This window comes from Dermacentor albipictus, chromosome 1 (assembly GCF_038994185.2).
Source record: "Dermacentor albipictus isolate Rhodes 1998 colony chromosome 1, USDA_Dalb.pri_finalv2, whole genome shotgun sequence".
NCBI lineage: Eukaryota > Metazoa > Arthropoda > Arachnida > Ixodida > Ixodidae > Dermacentor > Dermacentor albipictus.
The window spans coordinates 49,378,190-49,402,188 of record NC_091821.1 but is presented as its reverse complement, the minus strand read 5'-3'; the positions used below and the strand labels follow the sequence as shown (position 1 = coordinate 49,402,188).

General features: G+C 48.8%; 1 protein-coding gene across 2 annotated transcripts in view; it reads right to left on the bottom strand.

The window, feature by feature from the left end:
* Positions 1 to 23,999, bottom strand: part of LOC135905651 (LIM domain only protein 3-like) — a 227,937-nt gene that overhangs the window by 28,125 nt on the left and 175,813 nt on the right. The window contains exons 2-3 of one of the 2 annotated variants that reach the window (XM_070520916.1): positions 9,175 to 9,391; positions 2,637 to 2,998 (exon numbers count right to left, since the gene is read on the bottom strand). In XM_070520916.1, coding sequence (XP_070377017.1) covers positions 2,637 to 2,998; positions 9,175 to 9,324 — 512 coding nt within the window. In that variant the 5' untranslated portion in view covers positions 9,325 to 9,391. Of the gene's footprint in view, positions 1 to 2,636; positions 2,999 to 9,174; positions 9,395 to 23,999 lie in introns of both variants that reach the window. The other variant, XM_070520911.1, reaches the window with a different exon arrangement.

Sequence of the window (23,999 nt, the reverse complement as noted above, 5' to 3'; positions counted from 1 at the left end):
AGCAACAAGGAACGCATGGGCGAGGAGGGGAAAAAAAAGAAAGAAAGATGGCAGCGATACTAAAACGGCAAATGCGCCGCAGCACCTCGCAGGGCAGCGCCGGCGGAGAGTTGGCGAACGCAGTTTAGTCTCGCTTTAATGGCCGCGCTGCACGAACCAGGTATAAGTATGCGAGGAGGGTAGGGCGAAGTTCTCTGGCGAAACTTTTGCCGGAGTATTCCGAGAAGGGGAAGCGCAGGGATTCCCAAGAACAGAAGGCGTTAATGAGAAGGATTTAAAACGACTCCAGCCGAGCATCCACGCATATAAGAGGCTGCGCGAGAAGCTTGTCTCCGGAAGGTTGCAATAAGCTTGCCAAGATAGTCGAGAAAGAAAGTCTGGGAAGTTAACCAGGCTTCACTTCGTTTGCTACGCTATGCCCTGGGGGAATGGAAGGGATGAAAAGGGGAAAGGGAATACACGTGCTGCCCTAACCTAAGCCGACTGGACGACGGAGCGCCCATAACGAATAATATATTGGGACCCTGGACTAAACCGGTCATCGGCATGGAAAGCCACTAGATCCCTATTGTGCTTTTTAAAGACGACTGGGCTCTGCCACCGACTTTGAATGTGCAGTTAACGTTGTTGTGTGTGCGCCAAGACGCTCTAAGTACAAGAGAGAGAGAGAGCGAGAGAGAGAGAGAGAGATGAGATGAGATAGAGATGAGATGAGATGGGAAACTTAGGGAGGTTGACGTACACAAAGGCGATCGACGTGACATTGTGAGGAAAACAACAAAAGAAAACACACTTATCGCGAATACGGCATTAACTTTATCGCTCGCCATTACTTACCACGCCATGATGAATCACAAGAGAATGAGTTTCTTCCACAGTCCACACTAAGGTCACGCTCCTAAAACCGTTTCTGAGCCCTCAGTGAGCTATTTTCCCAGCGTCTACTACAGTATGATTGATCAAACTGATCGATAGTTTTCGACACACTGCAAATACAATCGGGTGCTTTTCGAGAACCACTATCATCCCTTGTCTAGCTTGAAGCCTGCTACTGCAGCTTCATTTGCTGTTTCCTGGTATATGGGGCAATATTGAAAAATAAAATATACACTGACGGAATCGCCAAACATGGCATCAGGCGAACGTCGCATTTGACAGAAACGATTGGCGCGAATTGCAAATTTCAGCCGCGTCGAATGGAGAGTGTTTTGAGGCACAGTCTACGAAGCCTCCGTAGTCAACGTCGGGCTAGCTTCTTTTCAGCTCCGTTATGACTGATTTGCGCACTCTACATCTTGGGCATGTACTTAGAGGTGGGAGTTGTCATAATTCTTAATTATCATAGACTGATAGAATTGATACCTCAAAGGAACATGGAAGCGCAGCAATGAGAAGACGAGTGCCGAGGTCAAAAACGGCTACTGCGCGATGCGTTAAATTCACCGACACTTTAGCTTTAAAAAGTGACTGCTTCTGCACAAGACGGGGACATCACTAAAAAAAAAAAAGTTAAATTTTGAGGCTTGCCGTAATGGGGAACTGCGGTTTAATTTTGACCACCTGGGGTTTTCTAACGCGCACCTACATCTGTGCGCACGAACATTTTTTGCACTTCGCCCCCACTGAAATACGTCCACGCAGACATCCCGTCTGTGTGGACGGATATAATGCCAGTCGCACCCGTCAAAGCTAAGCTTGACTACGCACAACAAGCTCGCTTGCCACTTGCTAACGACCACTATACCAGCCAGAAGCAATTACTATTCTTTCTGGCAGACGCCTAGGAAGATGCCGTTTTAAAGAGCAGCCCAATGTCACAAGTACTTCGCTTTAGCCTTCTACAGTGCAATTTCAAAGGAGCCAGCTCGCACAGTATAACATAAGTGACCTCTCAAATGAACGCCCGTGTAGCCGCAAAACAGTCGTTGCCGGTGATCGGGCGCGCAAAGTGGATCTAATGAACATTGTTTTTGTAGAACAAGAGAAAATTCTAGAAAGCCAGCAAGTTACAATTAAGGCGCACATTGCTCGCGTGTTTTTTTTTTTTTCTCACTTTGACCAACGTCGCCAGTGAGGGCTGCAGTTTAGTAAAGAAATAAAAATCTAAACACGAATACTGCTTACTCCCAACTAACACTGTTCATAACGCTAGATTCCAGATTGTGTCTCCTGGTGTTCATATGCCATCGAGCCCCGGAAAATTCTGATTGATCACCGGTAGCTAAGTCATGGGCGTAAATAGGTATTCGGCTGTTGCGCTTTCCCTGCACCCGACGCGTGTGACTCGGTGGAGCCTCTAAATGAAACATATACGAGCCACTCATCGTCCCGCACGAATATTGGAATGGTGAAGCTCTGCGTTAACGTGACAGTGTCGTTGCAGAGAGATAAAACTGAAGGAAAAAAACAGTCAACAAACACAAAGGATAAGGAGAGAAGTTCACACCACAACGACTGGATCGGCGCCTAAGAAAAAGGCAGCGAGGCTAACCAAACTTAGCCCGGTTGGCTACCCTGCAACGGGAAAGGGATACGGGATTGAAAAAGATGAGAAAGCAGAGAAGAGAGAGCAAACGCGGTGATAAGCGGTAGCTGCGGCCAAACTAATCCGAGAAATACTGGAAGTAGCGCGATACCTGATGTAGTCGTTTCGGCAGAGGATCATGCCGGCCTTCGCGAAGCAGGAGGCGCCGATGTCGGCCAACGTGGCCTGGCAGCAGGAGCACTTGAGGCAGCCGTTGTGCCAGTAGCGGTCCAGCGCGTGCAGCAGGTACCGGTCGAGGATCTTGGCCCCGCACCCGGCGCAGCAGCGGCCCTGGGCGTCCTCGTAGGCGCTCTGCTGCTGCTGGTAGAGCGGGTGCTGCTGGCCCACGTCTCCCGGCGGACCCTGGGGCCCGCCGCCGCCGCACGGGGGGCCGCCCCCGCCACCGCCGCAAGGGGGCCCGCCGCCGCCGCACGCCTGGCCCGGCCCACCCTGGCCGCCCTGGCCGCCCGCCACCTGCGTGTCGGGACGGGCACGTAAACATGGCTGCCGCGCGCAGTCACACACCAGTCGCTAAGCTTCGACTCCGAAACCCGGCGAACTCGCGCGCGGCGATAGGCAGCATGGCCTGCGCACCACCAACGAGCTGGAAGCAACGAGCTGGAAACAAAGAAGGGTTCGCAAACCGACACTTCGCGAATTGGTTGAAGCAACTTCTACTGGTAGATACCAGTAGTATACGTTCTTGACGAGGGCAGAAAACAGTGCCCAAAGCTATTCCTGCCTATCCACAGCAGGAGCCCGAATTCACAAAGCTTTTTGTCGATTTAGGGACCATTGATCGTTCACCGTTCGCCTCTGCTAATTGTTCCATATCACCATTATCCAGTGCTTGTTGTTACGAAGCGCTAGCCTATTGCGCAGTTGATTGATTAAGTGAATGAATGACAGATTGATTAATGGCGTTTAACGTCCTAAAACAACAGTGGGGCTATGAAAGACGTCATAGTGGAAAATACCATCGCCGTGGGCGGCAGTCGAGCCCGCTACCTCGTGCTCAGCAGCAGGATGCCACGGCCACTGAGCCGCCGCGGCGGTTAGGCCTGCTTTCTGCATGCCAGCTCAGGCTGGACTGGCCTGCGGCGGCGGTATACGGCTGCAATAATAATTAAGTGGCATACGGCCAAATAATTCCGCGGCCATAATTTGAAACTATCGATTTCACTTTTACTTCTTTATTTTTTTATCATTTGTCACGCCAAGTGGCTCGCTGTTCGCGACGAAAATGATGGCGCGGCGGCGTACGAGCCAATAACGAAGGCCGAGAAGAAATGAAAATGATATGGAGCGTTACAAAATAAGGCCCTCACAGCTGAATGAACAGAGCTTTTCGTTCGCACGAAGTGTTTATCAATGGCCAGCTGCCTTGTCTAATAATGAAAGGTGAGCGATGTCATATTTTACAATTACGAATCGAATACGAATAGTAAGTCTCGAATAACGACTCTTATATCCAAACAGTCAAAGGCAGATGCATATATTTCCAGCAAGACGATTTATTTCTAGCTAGTTATAGGTACTACGCCTGCAGTGACAAGTGCAAGAAAGGCAGCTAAGTATACCAGGGACAAACAAGGAACAGTTTTAAACAGAAGATCACTCCTTGTCATAAGTAAGCTGAACGAATAGCCTCTCAACATCTTTAGAGCCTGGTCGGAAGCAAGCTTTCCGACAATGAATGGCCGCTCTACGACTAGGTTTCTAAAAACGCTAAATAAATGGTTGCCGAGAGAAGACCAGATGTTGAGGGGGAAAGAGTACCCGAAGGACTTCTGTGACGTAGAGGCATGTAAAAAGGCCCGTGCAAGGAAAACACCACTGACTGTGGCGGAAAAGATAAAACGGTTACATGACTAAGCTAGCAAAAAAAAAATTATTCCCCGACGATTACGATAATCCCTAATGAGCAATTTGAGCGCAACTCTATACGTGTTTTCATTTCGCGATACGTTGGCTGGCGCGGACAATCTGTCTTGTGCGGCACGTTGCAAACGGAGCGAAGTGTCGCGCGACTGCCTCGATAATCGGGAGATCACAAGAGGCAGCGCGTCGGTGACGCTTGGGCGCGATTCACAGCAGCCGCCGCATACAGACCTCCTGTCATGCAGCGCTTTGTTTTCATATATGGTATCGGTTGCGTCATCAGTGAACAGACGACCGGCGTTACTCTGGCGCCATCTCGTAGTCATCGTCGCCGCAGAGCCCGCCTTGCGCGGCACTAATGTTTTCGTCTCACGCTTTCGCCATACCCTCCTCCTCCGCTTTCCTCCTCGCGCGCTCTCCGTTATCACCGTCTTTCACTCCCCATTGCGCTCCACGTTCGCTCTTTTTGATCCTTCGCCGTGCTGCTCGTTCGCTTCGTTACGCCGAGGACGCCGACGCTCGTCGCAAGAACGGGCGCCTAAAAGCTGCACTCTAGAACACTAAATGACAAACTACAAGCAAACATTGCACTTTGTGGCTTCCGCCGAGAAACCGGGACACAAAGTTTGCATTATTTAATTTACCCATTTTGCCTCTGCATTGCTTTGAAAACCTTCGCCGTTGTTTCCCTTCGGATAATTTGCGATACTTCGTTTAGCAGACGGAGAACAGTAACGGGAATTTAACAGTCGGTTGTTGGGGAAGAGTTTAGAATATTCGAAAAGACCTATAGTTCATTTGCAAGTACGAATACGCATAGTTAGTGTGTAATATTCTATTCGTATTCGAAATGTCGAATATTCGCCCACCCCTACTAATATTTCGCAAGCATGACAAAGCAGCGCCTCTTTTTGACGAAAGGCCGAAGCGCAATAAGTGCTTTGTAACATGGGCCCCACCCGCTGCGGTAGCGCAGTTTCTATGGCGGTGCGCTGCTGAGCTCGAGGTCGTCGGCCGCATTCCGATTGGGACGGAGTGCGAAAACGTTCGTGAATTCAGGTTAAAGAGCCCTCGGTGGTCAGAATTAAACCGGCGTGTCTCATGTAATCAGATTGTGGCTAATTGACACGTAAAACCATAGAACACTTAATTTAGTTAACACGGGCCGCAGTCATGCAAGAGTTCCTATAAGGCGCAGCAGGACTGGTGGCGCGAAGGCTTGCTATAAAAGCTCGCAGTTACCGCTGTGCTTGCAGGAAGTGCGCGAAGTCTATGTTGCAGGTCGATTAGCTGTCGGCCACGTAGCACGATGCTACCGCTCTCGCCGAACACTGTTCGCAATCCCGCCCCAACTAGAAAGTGTAAGCGCAGCATCGGGTATACGTACAAGGCGCACAATGGCTCCTGATGAACATGCATTATTACTCGTTAAGTTGCGAGATCAATTTATCCAACCCATGACATAATGTTAGTCAGAACTGACTCCTAACGCCAGACACCAAATCCTTAGTCTCATTTGTTTTTTTATACGTACGGTATGTTTTTAATGTTTTTCCTTCTTTGTTTCTTGATTTACTCTGTTTCCTGGCCACTGCCCCTTGGTCGGAATATTGGAGATAATACTGGTCTTAAGGATACACTGCAGATGCAGATTCTCCGCGGTAACAAGTGCGACAGACCACTAGCCTGCCAAACGAATTCTTTCATAAATTGCAACGGCGTAGTACGAAAGCACGAAAGCTCCTGAGACATGTGATACACGGTTTTAGGAATTGTGACTAACTTCCAAGTACTTGAACGACGGTGTAGTTTCAACGTTGACTCTCCTCTTTTACCCTCACAGTCCTACTGTGTATCAGTTTCAGCCAATACATTCATAGGGCCCGTGTCGCAAGCAGAGAGCACGTTATCCGGTGCCACGCAGGAAACGCACAAATCAAGTAGCCACATAACAGACAAGAATACATGATTCGGTGAAGTGATGCATGGTATAGTGCGCGATTTCAACTTCCATTCAAGCAACATGTGCTGCTGGAATCGCTTGCCCGCAAATAAGTCAGCAAGGAGGACATAGCAGCGTGCTTGGAATCGGAACAGCGAACTACAGTAACATACCACACGGATACGGCCACCAGCCACTATATGGCCCCGTCGGCAGACATACGTGACCCACTTTACAAGGCCCTTTTGAATGTCACCATCTACAACAGACACGGCTTGGAAGTCGTGTGCAACGGAGGCGCTTCTAGCCTTTTTGGGCAAAGAGTTAACAAGCCTCCGTGAATACAGTTTTAACGTGCACGTGAGTGTTCAGAATGCATGTCATCACATATTGTTATCGCTTTATTACGTACAAGACTGCGACTCCCCAAAGTCATTTTGGAGCAATTTTTGGAGGACGTAAAATTGTGTTTGGAGTCCTTTGAAGCAGACGAAATTGCATTTTGGAGCACCTTAGAGCAGACTAAATTTCATTTTGGAGCAATTTTAAGCAGGTAAAATTTCGTTTTGAAATGGTATGGAACAGGCGAATCAGAATTTTGGTAGAATAATGAAATATGGAATACGGCTGCGCACTTCGATACCACGACGAAACAGAATAAAGCAACATAAGCGCTGTACTGCAACTGCCTTAAGCAACGTCCTAAGCTGAATTTTGAAGCAGATTACTCTGATACTGAAACCGTTTAGTGGATAAAAGTTTTGGTAATAGTGCCTGTAGATTTTTAAATAGTGATAGCAATAAGAAAAACATGCATTCTGCAGCAGTGGGTGCGGAATTTCTAAATGTAGCCCGAAATTTTTTTATCAATATGTATTTCTTTATTCTCTCGACAGTGCGGGTGATGTGCCTGCAAATGTGCTTCACCAACAGACCATAAGGAGAAGCCAGAGTTATGAAGTACTGTAGTTTATTATTACGATAGCAATTATATGGACAGTGCATGGGACAATTACGCCCGCATCGTCGGTGTCGCCATGATGTTTCGCATGAAGTCCAAGGGAGATAACGTCTTCGCCGCGCGCCGTATGCTGCATGAGCGAGTGAAAGGGTGCGAGGGTGAGCCCACGATGGCGGCTCAATCTGGCGTGAGCAATGGAGGAATGCGGGAGAAATCGCACCGCTTTCCGTCGCGCCCAAGGTGCCGGAGGCGGGGGGGGGGGGGGGGGGGGGGAGGAGGTGGCGGGACGTTCTACTCCGGCGGCTGCTGCGTGTGGAGTGGCAGCGCGGGCCCGATGGTGAAAGCGATCTGGGATGGGGACAGAGTGCGCCGAATGCCGACAGCTTCGTCTGCGCCGTGTTTTCGCCGCTTAGTTCGCGCTGAAACGAGAGGCAACACGAAAGTCTATTCGCCCGCTGCTGCTGCCGCGCTTCCTCACACCAGCGTTTCGACAGCGAGTGCGCGTGGTGACCGAATAAACTGTGTTCAGGATTGGTCGTGCGCGCGTGACACCATGCTTGTTAATTTAGTTAGTGAGCGGGTGATTACTCCTTTATATGATCGATAAAAACTAATATCCTTACTACCCGTCTAGTTGTCTACTAATTTACAATTACAATCGATGCCTTGCCTTTCGGGCGAAACGACGACTTTCTTAGAAGCCATTTTTACATAATAGGCCAGGGCGATTGCGAAGCACCTAATAACTTTCTGGTATAAGTTATACCACAAAGTTGTAGCAGAAAGTTATAGAACAGATTGGAATAGTTTTGCTCCATAACGTACAACGTAAAACTATTCCAAATCCCCCAGTTGCCCTTCTTGATAGGCCAAAATGGCTCACGCCTCGCTCATATGGGCATAAAAACAAATTGGAATAGTCTTACATTATACCGGCCCTGGGGACAGAAACGCCTGACTGCTGAACCCGCCGCAGCGCGCGCCCACCGAAAATCGAGTCCGTTCGCAGCGCCGTTAGCCTACTTTTCGTTGTTTTGCGCCTCAGCTACGGAGCACCGATCCGCTCGGCCCACTCAACCGTATTATAATACACGGTAAATCTTGGCTGTTCCGACAGTAGCGACGACAGCCGAGAGTGGCTGTCGTGAATTTGTGTCGTCGTGAATCCAGTGAATTTCTGGCAAAAAATTACGATAAACTGCGCGGGAGGCGGCGTCGCGCGGATTGTGAACGAATGCACTCTTTTTCGCAGAAATGATCTACTCGCTGTTCGCGGCCACCGTCGGATCGCACATGCCGAATTCGTTCTGGCGCTTCGTGGAGCAATTTTGGTCAACTTCCTGTGTTTGGCGCACTTTGAGTTTGTAAGAAAATGGCGCAATTGGCGCAGGGGTCCCACCCCTGTATGTACTCGTCGTCTATCGATTACTATGTCATATTTTCTTTTCCTGTAATGCCACCTAGGTTTTGAGTAATGTAGGGGTGGCAGGGTCAACATTAGGCAAGAGATTTCTGCCTTTAGCCTTCTCATTCCAGACAAACTTGTGCCTAAAACAATTCGAAAAAAAAAGAAATATGTCACTACACACAAAAATAGAGTAATGTGGCAGGCTTTCGAGGCCAAACCAACTTCTCCAGCATTTCATCAAAGCTGGTATCTCTCTCTTTAGTTATAGCTCAGCGAAAAGTGCGGTGTCTGTGGCCAAAGTGCCAACAGAAAGCGCTTCTATTGTACTTATGTATAACATGTACTGCACCCCTTCATTGGGGATCTCGAAGACAGTGAAATGAAGTGCTTCGCTCTGTGCTTCGTCGTGATGGGCGAAGTGGTGGCACAGCTATCGCAAGATGTCGGCGCCCACCTACCCCTTGTTGCTGCGGTGGCGGGGGCGGCGGAGGGGGTCCTGCGGGGCCTCCGGCGGCGGCGGCCGCCTTGAGCGCCTCGACCACGGCGCCGCCGCCTGCGGCGTCCCAGCGGCCGGCCGCGCCGGGGCCGCTAGGCTGGCCGCCCCACATGACGCTGCTGCTGCCGCTGCTGCTGCTGCAGCCGGCCTGCTCCGGCCATGCCACCACCGGGTCCCGCCTGCGAAGCAGACGGCACGTTCAAGGGACGCTGGAGAGAAAAAATGAGCTGCATTCCGAAATTGTAAGATAAAAGCCAGTGTCTCCGAGAGGCCCTGATGAGACAGAAGGCGTGCTACACAAGAAAGACGGGTGGAGACGCCGTCTTGAAGTTGCCGCACCAGGTCGCCATGACGACGTCGCGGATATTGACAGCGTCTGTTCGGGCAGATTTTTTATTCCTTTATTGGTAAAGATGGACTACATAGTGTTATGAAAGCGCCAAAGAATGAACTTAGGAAGACGTCCCAACGACGTACCGACGCTGGGATTTCGGCGCGGAAATCAAGAAATGGAACTTTGACCACAATTTTTTCTTCTAGTAATCAACCTCTTACCGCGAAATTAACCAAGATGGAGTTTGGAAATAATACTTCACCAGTCAAAACTGATTCAGTGATTGTGTCCCTTTAACACTTCACTTGGCAATTTGCTCCCCAAACAGTGCAAATATCGAAAGCTGCGCGAGACAAATCACAATTAACGACGTTTCACAGAGAGCGCTAAAAACGGCCAGCTTCACTGCCGATGCCTAACTGGGTGCCATTAACGTCAGTTCACATACGCTAACCCTGACGCAGCGCGCTTAGCATCGGGACTAAGCTGATACGCTCGGGGGAACGTGGAAAAATCGCGGCGCGGCAGCCTTCGCTTAGAGACAGGATTAGTTAGCAAACATGAGATGCCGCAATAAACCTTTGCAGACCGACAACCAGTTTTCAATGTTCCGTCTGTTTCATTTCCTTCAGGTGCTTCATTTCCTGTGCTGTAGAGTTAGCATTTAGTGTCCCACCCCCCTTATTCTCCCCAGTGGTGCCCAGTGGTGCCGAGACTGGCAGATAGTTAATTATTAAAAAAAACGGTCGTAATGAACATAAGCAACAAAAATAAACTATTATTTCAATATACCTTTGACGGTGTCTCCCTTCGTACAGTGACCCAGTACAAATATTTGGGTTTTTTTATTTCATCTGATCTCAGTTGGGCAGCGCATGTGCAACAGGTGACGAAAAAAAGCAATGAACAAGTTGTTTTTCCTCAAACGAACACTACGTTACATTACCACAGATACAAAGCGCTTATCGTACATCACTTTTTTTAGGCTGATGCTGGAATATGCGAATATACTGTGGTTCCCCTACACAAAAATCAACATTTCTATGCTGGAAGCCCTACAGTGCAAGGCAAGATTCATCTTTAACAGCTACAAGCGAACTGATTCTCCTACTAAGCTACTGCACCGAGCAGAGTTGTCTACGTTTTGTGACAGAGCCAAAATACATCGCCTGAAATTCATTGAACAATTGTTAAACGACCTCTTTAAAACCAATGCCGCAGCCTCGTGCTAAAGAAAAAGTGAAAACGAGCCAAAAACATGACCAAATGTTTATACTATATTTTTGCAACAACAATATATTCCGTTTTTCATCAACTCGAGACGGGACGAAAGGAACCGCAAGTATACCAAATTAACCCATAAGCGTGCGTGTTTGGTGGCCGTGGTAGTTAACTGTGGCGAGCGGTACCTTTCGAGACGGAATACTGTAAGGTAGTCAAGTTAAGCGAAATAAACGTAATCGCGTGGTATCATAGTTTCGCTATACAGCTTCGCGCAGATCGCGGTAACGATTACTCCCAGCTTTGCCTACATCGGCATTATAGTTGCCCTGAGAAACAAGCGCTTCTAAATACCCGTGATGCGACAAACCAACCAACAAAACAATTCCCGTTCCCTACTACAGCTTCACGCATTCACAGCATACTCGTAGACGGTTCCAAGTCTTCCGCCAAGTGCACGCACGGAAACTGGCTACCCAGCTGGCAAACGACCGCCTCGGACGCACCAGTGTTGCGCACGGGCCATACGTGTCTGTGACAAGCGCGATGCTTGCGTATTTTCGATGGAGAAGCCAGAGTAAGGCGCTTGAATTTCATCCGGAGTATCAACACTGCAATAAAAAACGGAAACAAACGGGAAGGTTTCCGTGATAGGCAAGACGAATATATCCTCTTCTCCTCTGAACAGCGCCCAAAGTGAGGCCGAGAGAGCAAACCCATACGACGGGAACCTCCCTATTCCAAGAGCACGAAGCGACGAGCTCTGTAGCAATGCCCAACTGGAAACCCTGCCGCTGGCTCTCGTCGGACCGGCCCACCGCGCCTGGTTCCTCCCGAGCGCCCCTGCGATCGGCGCCGCCTCGAGCGCATGTGCACAGCACATGCTTCAGCGCACGTGCGGCCGCAGCACTTGGGGCAGGATGCGAGCCTAAAAATACGGTCGCTGCGCGCGCCCGCCGCCCGGAGAGCTGCGCTCCTCTGATACAGCAACGACACTTGGAATCTCACACAGCTGAGCGCGGTGCACCGGTTGGTCTGGATTACGAAACGCCATAAGAACTATATCCACTAAAAGGCACCCAACGCGCCGAATAAATACATAACGTATTGTTTGAATAACAAACTTAATGAATCGCTTAACAGCCAAGGGGCGCACATCTCGTAGCGCTGCTTTTTTAAAAGATTTTTTAGAGCCCAGCTCTTAATGGCACGTTCCTGCGGCGAGCGGCGGCGGCGTAATTGAGCGAACGAGTACAACAGCGAAGGATGAAAAGAGCGAACGCGGAGCGGCAAATGAAAGACGCGAGCCGCGAACGGCGGAGACCAATGAGAGCGGCCCCTTCAGTGACGTGGGGGCGGGAAACTTGTCATGAGGACCCACCCGACCGCTCGATGCGCACTCGTATCTGGTCTCAGCCGAACCACTCGTTTCGTACTGTCGGCCGCTCGCGCTCGGCTAACGCTCGAGTTTGTTTGGGGTTGCTTGGTTTGATCTCGTTCGCGCTTGTTTCGATTGTCATGGTTTGCGATTGTTTGCGCGATTTGCATGCGCGACGCGAAATGCATAGTACTTTCTGGAAGCCGAAGGGCACCAGCGACTACACTGGAACCTTCGAAGAGTCATGTATAAAAGCCGACGCGCTTGACCCACAAATTAGATTTTCGGCAATTGCCGACTCTGCTACATGTCGGTCTCAAATTCTTTGTCTCAATATATCGGCAATTGAAAACACGTATAGAGCTGCGCTCAAATTTCGCATTAGGGAGCATCGCAACCATCGGTGAATTTTTACACCCCCATTTGGGCCTAGAATAAATATGAAATTGATAGATGAGGTTACAAATTTGGAAAGGCGCAATAGAACCAGCGCTACCATTTGCAAACGCCAGTTCCGGGTTTAAAATCAGAGATCCTGTCAAGGTTTTAATCAAAGGGCGGCGGGACGGTTCGCATTATAGGTGGTCACGGTAAAACCACAAACGAGGTAATGCTGAGTGATATCGCTAGGGGCTTCTTTGAAGTCAGAGAACAACAAAGCAGTATTACTTTTGAGAAAATATTCAGTAACATGGGTAAGCACAAACGGATAGCTGGAGTGCACAACCATCTGCACCAAAAAAGCGTGGACACGGAATGGAGGGAGTGCTCAAGAAAGCTGGCAACCAGGCACAGGGCAATTTGAAGTTCAAATATAGAAAACGCGGAGTCATCAAAAAAAAAAAGAACGTGAGAGAAACGGCCAACTGGATACAAAGGAAGGAAAGAGCAAAGTTATTGGAGCAGGCAAGGAAATCAATTAACAGCAGGCAAGAAGTCAAGGAAGAAAACTTGTATTTATTATTTATTTATTTCACATACTGTCGATCCCTCAGAGGATTATAACAGGAAAGGCAAGTACAACTGGCAGGATTTGCGAACAAAGAATACAAATACATTATATAATCGGAAATGTGTTATTGCAAAGGTTTTTGCTTCGCTAAACAAAATAATTAAGTACTTCCTCACAAATGTAATATATGGGTACATTCTACTATTCCCTACAAGAATCTGAGAAAAGAAGAAAAAAAAACTACCTGTTAACACATGTGATATAAAGCACGTAATGAATATGATAAACAGGATGCAGTCATGCGTAGAATGCCTCCTACAAGAAGAACCCTTATCGATTCAAGTGTTAGCCTTTGAAGATCGGCAACAAACCAGAGTAAGTAAATCACAGCTGTAAGGCGAGGAGATGTTTTTCCGCTGAACTGGCAAATGTATCAATGAGGAGCTGTTACTAATGGATTCACGCAGTTTATTCCACTCTCTTATCGCTAAAGTAAATAATGAATTCTTGAAGCAGTCGGTACGAAAAGAATGCTGATTGAGTGTTTCTATGCGTTTATGTCGCGTTTGCCATGTTTCATTTCTGGAGATGTATCTAGAGGTATCAATAGTAAGCTTGTTGTGTCAAGAGTTGGTGCGGAAGTTTAGAACGGGCTACTACTGCTCGGTTTTATGCTCTTAAGCCCAGACCACATGTACGCTTGCGGACGCGCGCAAGCTCGCGTTCACGGGCCCACGCATGCGCAGACGGGTGCGGCATGGCTCGTACGCGTCGAAACGCGGCGTGATCTCGGGGAACAGCTCCTCTCTGTTATAGCGCGCTTGGGTTGCCTCGCGTCAGCGCGCCTGGCTACGCAGCTACGGCGCGGAACGTTCAACTGTCAGTGAAGCAGATTTATATCATGCAAGAAAGTGCTTCTTCGTTCCTTTTTGCGTTGATCTAACAACTATAAAAACATAACAATTATGTTTATAGATGCTCAAGCATGTTGAAATGCTGTCGATAACAAAGTACGAAACGGCGCCTGCCAAGGCGTCTGTGAGTGAGCCCAGTGAGCGCGCGCTGTCACGCGTCTTTGTGGATTCAAACCGCCACTACTCGCGAGGCGCGCGTCCGCAAGCGTACGTGTGGTCTCGGCTTTAAGATTCCGGCTTTGTTAAGTAGTTCGGTGGGCGAGCCTGTTAGCTCTTGTTTATTGTATATATACCGTATAGAGCTTTCCCTCATACACCTTCTAGTTTTTTAATTAGTTGTTCAGTGTATGGGAACCAGATAACATTTGCGTACTCAAAGACTGCCCTGACGAAAGCTTTGTAAGCCAGAAGTTTTGTATTGGGTGGCGCTAGTTGAAGGTGTCTTCCAAGAATGAAAAGGTGGTTCATTGCAGTGGCTGTAACGTTGTTTGTACGGGAGTTCCATCTGAAGATTTGTGGCAATGCTAATCAGAGGTACTTGTGTTCATGAACTCATATCAGTGACACGTCGTTAACGGTATACATAAAGCTAGAGTTATTTTTTTTTTCTAGTGATTGACAGAACAGCAGATTTCTTAGTATTGATGGTCATCTGTCAGTCGGCACACCTGTTAGACACAGCTTTCAGGTCATTGTTTAATGTTATGTGGTCATCATGTGAGTTAATATTTTGATAAAGAATTTAAAAAATAAATTGTGGGGTTTTACGTGCCAAAACCACTTTCTGATTATGAGGCACGCCGTAGTGGAGGGCTCCGGAAATTTCGACCACCTAATGTTCTACAACGTGTATCTAAATCTAAGTACACGGGTGTTTTCGCATTTCGCCCCCATCGAAACGCGGCCGCCGTGGCCGGGATATAAAGAATGCAGTCATCTGTAAACAGCCTAATGTTTCCTGCGATTTTTGCCGGTAGGTCATTAATAAGAATTAGAAATAAAAAGGCAGTCAGAACGCTTCCTTGGGGGACCCCCGATGTTACGTGGGCTGTCTGGGAAATCTCCCCGTTCACTTCAACAAATTGGGTACGGTTAGTAAGATATAGTCGCAAATCCAGCCAATTATGGGGCCTGTACCTAATGTAATCTCCAGTTTTTTTTATGAGCTTTTTGCGTAATACCCGATCAAATGCCCTCGAGAAATCGAGTAGGTTGAGGTCTGTTTGTCTGTGTTGGTCGATATTAAATTATATGTCGTGGGTTAGTTCCAGTAGTTGAGTGATAGCAGAAACGCCTTAAAGCGGACATAGGTGAGGACTTTGCGAGAACGCGTAGTTTTCTCGCGTAAACACCGATGCCAGTATAGACACCGCTGGAAGCTGAAATACGCGATTGTTTACATGCTGTATAGAGGGGCCTACGCTTGCTGCCCATTTGGGATACGAGGCAAGCAGTGCACATCGGAAGCTAAATAATGAGTATGCATGACAATACGATAAAAAACGCCAATGTTCGTAGTCGCATTTAATTTAGGGATGTGCTGGTGAGTGCGGCGGGCAGCTTTCCATCGAAAACGGCAACGTACCGTGTCGTCGCTTCTCGCTCTTTGTGTGTGCACTGTACGAAATGAGGAATGGCTTATTTCAAATCTGTATCGTCAAAACTCAACTGCATAAGGAGTTTTATTCATCCCGATGGCTTAATTAGCTTCATGTTGGTCACTCAATCCCACCAGCAGCAAACCCACGAACTACCCGACTGTGACATACAGGCTTAACCTCGGCTAAACGCGATCGGCATCGCTTCAAACGGCTCAAACTGTGTGTGCGGATGGCGAGGGCTGAAGTTCGTGCAGGCTACGTCTACAGGGAACACTTCTCGCGACAGCAACTTCTCACGCCATGCACCAGGTCACGATCGCCGGTTCCTCGACGTTCTCGTCACTGTCGCCTGCATAATCCCTGCATGCTCTGCATCTCTGCTTGTCTCGGCCAAACTCTGCACGCACATGTACAAGGATGCGCAGAGTGCAAGTATTTAGGCCTTATTGTGATTGACAGTAATTTTGGTCATTAGCATATTAGGAAACCAATCACTAATATTTCGAATAACTATAGTCGAGATTAAATTTTTTAAAAATCTTTTTTTAGCCTATTTGCAATAGTTCATCACAAGCAATATAGGCTGTTTTACAGGCGAGGTATGAAGCCCAAACTTTGCATAAGAGACCCTACTTTTCCGAATTCTAGGATGCACAGAAAAATAACCACATAAGAAATTAAGAAAGTAAAATCATATTCGATAATAGGAGAGTAAATTCTATATTGTGCATATATAATCCAATTCCCATCCAATTGGCTTCGTTGATAACGAAAATGGATCCACGAGGTACATCTCCCCGTTTACATTTCCTTTTGATTGCAAAAAAAAAAGAAGCTTAATACAAATTAGTTCAGAGGATGCCGAACAAAACGATTTCTCAGTACCCTTATATTTAGGCGGGAGCTCACCAGACGAAGAGCTTCCTTTTACGGTGCAGAGCCATGAACACCCGCATACTGAAAAGTATGTGCAGGAGACACAACCTAACCTAATGGAATTTCACGCCGCGACTAATGGTCACCTGAGCATGCCGATATATTATTTGTTTTTCTAGTGTAAGCATCCCATTTGCCTCCCCCCGTCCATCTACCCCTTGCCCCAACGCTTCCCACACGGCCGGGAAGGGAGAAAGAAATTATTTGCTCGCTGAAAATGGCAGCCCGACTCGCGGCTGCACAGAGAGCATATGCGTGTTCCCAGGCACCACCGGTGCCCTTGCCGCGGTCGCTCAAACGCGGCCATTAAATTAAAATACCATGTGTTCGTGGCGCGCGCGTGTGCGCGCGTTCCTTCTGCGCAGGCGCACATCAGCTACGTCGACGTGCAGCGGCCTACTACCTCAAGGACAAAGAAGACGTCACTACGCACCCCACAGCTGGCAACGTCCCGGGGATCCGCACCGGCGTAGTTTGAGAGAAAACAAAAGACAAATAAGGCATGTGCCGCTTAGCATCTGTGCACCTGAAACAGTGTATTACCCAACGATATAGTACGTCCTTGCGATCAGCAAGTGGCGCTTACTCCGTGGAGGTTTTTCTAGAATCATTAGACGCGCGAACCGCACGCACTGAAGAGGATAAAAAATGCCTTAGAGTAGCACAATGCAACTCGTACTGTCACAAAAATAAAAATAAAAGTAAAAAAAAAATCCCCGACGATTACGATACTTCCTAATGTGAAGTTTCACCCGCCGTGGTTGCTCAGTGGCTATGGTGTTGGGCTGCTGAGCACGAGGTCGCGGGGTCGAATCCCGGCCACGGCGGCCGCATTTCGATGGGGGCGAAATGCGAAAACACCCGTGTACTTAGATTTAGGTGCACGTTAAAGAACCCCAGGTGGTCAAAATTTCCGGAGTCCCCCACTACGGCGTGCCTCATAATCAGAAAATGGTTTTGGCACGTAAAACCCCATATATTATTATTATTAATGTGAAGTTTCAGCGCAGCTCTATACGTGTTTTCAGTTCACGACTTATTGGATGGCGCGGACAATCTATCTCGTGCGGCACGTTCCAAACGGAGCGAAGCGTGGCAAACAAGTTACACCCAATCACAACGACAGCGGCGTGCAGAATCGGCGATCGTCGAAAATCTGATCTGCGGGTCAAGCGCGTCGGCTTTCACACACGATTCGTCGAAGGTCCCAGAGTAATCGCTGGTGCCCGTGTGACTTCCAGAAAGTAGTACAGCATTTGCATCGCGCATACGATCAGATTAGAAAAAAAAAAATGGTGACAACAGACAGCGGATGGAACTATCGTTAGCATTCAAGAAACTTCTGATACACGCACGAGCATTGTGCGTCGTGGGATAACGTTTTAACCTTTCTTAGCCGAATAAAAGCAATGACCGAAGAAAGGTAAGGTGAACAGACACGCAGTACCCTGGCGCCATCTCGCAGCGGTCATCGCAGAACACGTTGTGCGCGGCACCGCGGTGCGAGGCACCAGGCGGCGCAACGCTAGTCTCTTTCATCCTTCGCTGTTGTGCTCGTTCGCTCGGTTACATCGCGACCACCGCCGACGCTCGCCGCAGCAATAGGCAATTAAGAGTTGAGCTCTAAAAGAAGCGGAAAACTTGCAAGAGCATATTCCGAAGTGTAACGGAGCTCTCCGACACTGCCGCTCGTGGCAGAGCCACGCGCAACACGGCAGAAGCCCAAGAAGCGAGCAAGCCGTAAAATAATGGAACACAGCCTGGGCATATCAGTTGGCTGCGCCTAGTTAACTGCCGTCGAGGGTGCAGATTTTGAACACAGGAGGGAAGCCCCGACTTGAGCTATCGTGTAAGTACACCTGGAGACACCCAACAATGACTAGTGTCTGATGAGTCGAGCTTTCGTATATATCGCGAGAGTCCCCGCTACGAAAGCTGCGACACTTTCCGCGTGCACAGACTGACTGCTGCCGAGGAAGATGACAGCAAACCAGCGACCACACTGACTGCTATAGAAGCCAGTGCGAGGCGTCAAGATCGATGTAGAGACAACCAAACGACCCGCGGCACATAAAGGCACTCGGAACGCGTTCATTAATATGCTTTATCATCTCTCTCCCGGGACACCGAGGCGCAGGGGGAGGGGGGCTAGCTCTTTGCAGACGCGCGCTAACGAATGGCCCCGCGTACTGATGCCACCTCCGCACCTGATCACCCCAAGGCGACGCTAGGATCGTAATCAGGCCAATATTAAGCGTCCCCGCCCCCTCCTCGCCGACGTAGCGAAACCCCCATTGGCCTAAAATTGAGCCACGAGTGAAAGTGGGACTTTGCACAACGCGCAGTGCGGCGCGCAGGCACGGAATGCCGCTCGACGTTTGAACGGGACCTCGCGGACACCGACAAACAGAGCAGGAGTACGTACTGCACGGCAGTCGGAGCGAACGAAACGCGGCCGTACTACATAACGAACGCCATTATGGGACGGGCCTCGAGAGAGGACGCGAAAACCCCGGCTGGCTGCTCAACAAGCAAGAGACGCGCACGCAGAAAAACGAGACGACGAATAACAAGAGAACGGGACAGGCCGGCAAAGTGGAGAACGAGCGGGATAGAACTAGAGAGAGGGAGAGAGAACGAAAAGATTGTACAGGGCAGTGGGCGAGGGCAGTACGCTAGCAGACGCGTCAGGTGCGCCCTGAATGTCCTTCCAATTTCCCAAGGCCTACCAGCCAGCTTTTCCCAGCAGCGCCGCGAATGCCACGCGCTGGCGCGTTATTATTATTGATTGGACGCATTCAAGCTAACGAACTTGGTGCAGCCCCCTCTCCCCCCTCGCCGACGCCGCGAGCTCCCACCCCCCTCTAGTCGTTCCTCCTCCCCCTTCCGCCGTCGCCTTATGGCGGCAGTCCGGCCACACGCTTCTCTCGCCCCGATTTCTCTCTTCCCGCTTTCCATCGCGTCGTCCTCAGCCCCCTGCCTCAATACACCACCTTTGCTTTTTTTTTCCTTCTTGCATTTCATTTTTGGCACGGCGTTGATTTATAGGTGTGTGTTTGTTGGGCCGCATCGGCGGCGGAGCTCGACAGCGCAGCAAGGAGGTTCGTTAGCCAAAGCCGGCGCGCCCCGAACAATGGGGCATCGTTTCGCGAAGGAGGCGGAAGCACGGGGACGGGAGTGGGGGGGAGGGGGGGAGCGAGAAGGACGAAGGGGAGAAGCACGAACCTCCTCGCGGCCTCTCTCGAAAGAGCTCGGCTGGAAAAAAGCGCCATCCCTAGCTGTCCGCTGCTCGTTTCCCACACATTTGCCCAGTACTTGCACTCCCTTCTTCGCACACTCTTTCCACCTCCAGCCTTTCCTCATTCATTCCGTAACTCAAACGAGGGCCCACCCGAGCGTAATTTTTTTCCCCCCGGCCTTCACGCCGCTCCTAATCCGCTCTACTTGCGGACTTGGATGAAGCGAAAGCTACGGGGACGGAGCTTCTGCACATGTATTCGTATGCAATGTAGACCCAAAGAGTAGGATACTAGTTCCGGTTTCGATTTCTCCGACCTGGCCTATTCAACTTACTTAGCGAAGGCAGATACAATGAACTTGACGTCTCTTTCTGAAGCTAATCGATGTTTATACACATCTCATATGCATCGAGTCGTGAACAGCAAGTAACCGCGACTTGCGCCAGAGGCCCTGTGCGGCTGTAAAACCTCGGCGTCGGTTAGGACTAGGACGCGTAAGCGACGCCGGCGTTGGTAGAGCCCGCGCAGCATCAGGTGGCTCACTCGTTTGTACATGCCGACGTTTGTGATTTCCAGGTGCGTCCTCTCGGCTTTCGCGTAGACGCTACAAACAATTATTTTGCGTTTGTAGCGTCTACTTCTGTTTGTGCTAGCCTCACCGCCTTTCCTTCCTACCATATCGCTATCTCTTTTGAGTTCTTCGAATGTCTTTTGTTATTTAATTTAGTCATCAGTCTCGAAGGGGAGTTGACAGGTGGGACAGCATGAGACGAACGCTAGTGCGAAGACGCGGGTGCCTTTTGCGTGTGAAGAATGCGTAAAACGTGCGACGGTCTCGCGAGTGCGAAAACACGAAAGGGCAAACAAAAAATACAATGAAATACCAGTAGCTGACTGGTCAGTGTTACGTGTTGCTTAAAACAGATGCTCTAAAAAAAATATAAATTCTCTATTTTCCACGTTATACATCGTCAACAAAACTGAGTGACTATAGTTCCAGCAGCGGTGCAACAAACGCGATTTAGTGCCGTATAGCCTTCGCTTCATGGCGAAGAAAAACTATATTTGCGTGCGCGTGTGTGTGAGAGATAGAGTGAGAGAGGGAGTGCACGGCGCAGCGATGAGAGACTACAAAAATATTGGCGTGCGCGAAAGAGAAAGCTCGTTTGTAGGGACCTCGCTTGCCGGACGCAGTTGCGTTGTAGAGAGGGTTCAGAAAAGACCGATCCAATTTCTTGTGGCAACGTACATGCTGCGTGGTGATACGTTGCCGCGGTGATACGTTGATACGCTGGCCTGATATACGTATTTCAGGCCAGCGACGACACGCTCGGTGAAAGCATCGTCATTCACCACTGTTTTTATTATTATTATTATTATTAGCAGTAGAATTAGTAGTAGTAAGAAATCTGCGGCGTACAATCAACCTCTCTATAGCTTCCACATATCACGAAAAGACATTTGATCCAGTAGAGATACTAGCGGTAATGGAGGCAGCGCGTAATCAAGGAGTACAGGAGCCATACGTGGATACCTTCGGAAAAATCTATAAATATTCCACAGCTAGCTTGGGTCTCCGCAACAAAATTAGAAAAGTACCCATGAAAAAAGGGGTGAGGTAAGGAGACACAATCTCTCCAATGCTATTCATTGCATGCTTGGAAGAAGTATCCAAGCCATTAGACTGGGAAGGCATGAGTGAGGATATACGGTGAATATCTGAGCAACCTTCGGTTTGCAGGTGACAATGTGCTGTTCAGCAACACTGGAGATGAGTTGCGACAAATGTTTGAGAACCTTAATCGCGAAAGTGCAGGAGCGGGCTCAAATATTAATATTCTTACGCGAACGAAAGATTAAGAACTGAAGACTATTTACAAAGGATATTTACAAAGGTTAACTGCAGCGCTGGCCAGTTCAGCCGACAGCTCGAGAGCTCAGAGAGCGTTCGTCGTCTTCGTCGGGGCACCCGCGTGCATCGGCCGCAAGAAACAGGCAATATGCACGTATCATTTCCTCGGCGACAGAAGCACCGTCCCGGGGCGTCTAAATATCGGTGATAACAGGAGAGCAATATGGTTTGAGGCGGGCGACATGTTTAACGTCGGAGGAATTCGGGGCGAAGATGAGGCACTGGTACTGACTGGGGCGATTTCGTACGTAACTGGAGTCACGGCACGGATCAGTCGATATGGGCCTGCATACCGAGACAGCAGGAATATGCAGCAATATGAAGAAGACAAAGATAACATTCAATAGCCTGGCAAGGAAACAAAAATTCATGATTGTCAGCCAGCCTCTAGAGTCTGTACAGCAGTACGTTTACCTAGGTCAACTACTCACAGGTGACACTGACTCTGACAAGGAAATTTACAGAAGAGTAAAAATGAGTTGGAGCACATACAGCAGGCATTGCCAAATCCTGACTGGGAGTTTACCACTGTCGTTGTGAAGAAGAGTGTACAATCATTGTATTCTACCGGTGCTAACATGTGAGGCAGCAATTTGGAGGCTGACAAAGACGATCCAGAACAAGTTAAATGCCACACAAAGAGAGATGGAACGAAAGATGCTAAGCGTAACGTTAAGAGAGAGGAAGAGAGCGGTGTGGATCAGAGAGAAAACGGGGATAGCCGATATTCTAGTTGACATTAAGAGAAGAAAATTCGGCAGAGACACTTAAGGCTATAAGAGAAAGCATTATAGTCGCTTTGGTGAAGTGTTTTCTTTCTTTTTTTTTTTTCGCGCTAACTCTCGCCTGCGTTTTAACTGCGCCTCGGTATGGCCAAACGAAAACGCGCCAAGCGACCCAACGCGCTCGCTTGCCCGCGAGGAGTTCGTAACTCGAAGGGCCGCTCAGCGGCGTTCCATCGGACATTAGTGCTTCTTATTTTATGCACTCATTTTATACACTAATGACGTGGCGCCACCTCCTACCCAGTGGCTGTGCCATGACGTGCCCAACGATGCACGCTCTCGGCCACACGTTTAGTCAACGAGATGGCTGCGACGTGATGTGCGCAATGACGCACGCGAAAGGCACACATTTAGTCAACTCAAGCAATGGAGCCGATGTCGAGTCGGGGAAGCGCGCCCGTCAGGCACCGAGGAGGCCCGGGTTCGACTCCCACCCGGACCGAAATTTACCTAACATTATTTTCAAACGCATTCGTTTACTTTGTTTACAGGAACCTCCGGATAAGTTTGACGTCAATTCGAGTATTTATTCATGTGGATTGACTCTTCGCCGTCGGCCATTCTTGGTACCATCCTTCGGCCACACCACCGACTACAGCGCCGAATATACGCGTACTGGGGCATATAATGTTTTTTTTTTTTCTCTCACCAGCTCAACATAGCTTCCGGAAATCATTTGCGTGTCAAACGCAGCTCATATCATTTACTCATAAACTACACCGCATTCTTGATCGTTCTTCGTTAGCTGACTGTATTTACTTAAATTTATCTAAAGCGTTCGACAACGTCTCCCACATACTTCTTTTTCATAAACTTAGTCAACTTAATATTGACAGTAGTCTTTCTTTTTTTGCGTGGATCAAAGATTTCCTTTCGAATTGTTCCCAATTTGTAGTAGCCAGTGAACTTTCCTCGAACCAATGTCCTGTTCGATCTGGAGTCCCACAATTGAGGATCCGTATTAGGCACCCTTCTTTTTCTCATTTTCATTAACGACCTTCCTTCTTTAGTTTCTTCTAATATTTATCTTTTGGCTGACTCTGTAAGGCTTCGGCCTTGAGGGTAAATAAATAAATAAATAAATAAATAAATAAATAAATAATGCTTTGGCATTAAAAATGGAGCTGGGAAGGCAGTGTAATGCGCAGGGCAGATAACCGGTGGACTACTAGTTACAGAATGGGTGCCAAGAGAAGGGAAGCGCAGTCGAATGCGGCAAAAAATTAGGTGGGCTGATGAAAATAGGAAATTTGCAGGTGCAATTTGAAATCAGCTAGCGCAAGACAGGGGTAATTGGAGGTCGCCGGGAGAGGCCTTTGTCCTGCAGTGGATATAAAAATAGGCTGCTGATGATGACGTTTATTGGCAACCCCGTTGAAGAGCGGGCGGGGGGAAGGGCGACAAATTGTCGCCTATAGCCTGCTTCAGCTAATCAGGCTTTACTACACCTATCGCCGTCTAGCATTTTGCCTATCTGATTTCGGTCTTTACTATCGCCATTAAAACATCTATAGC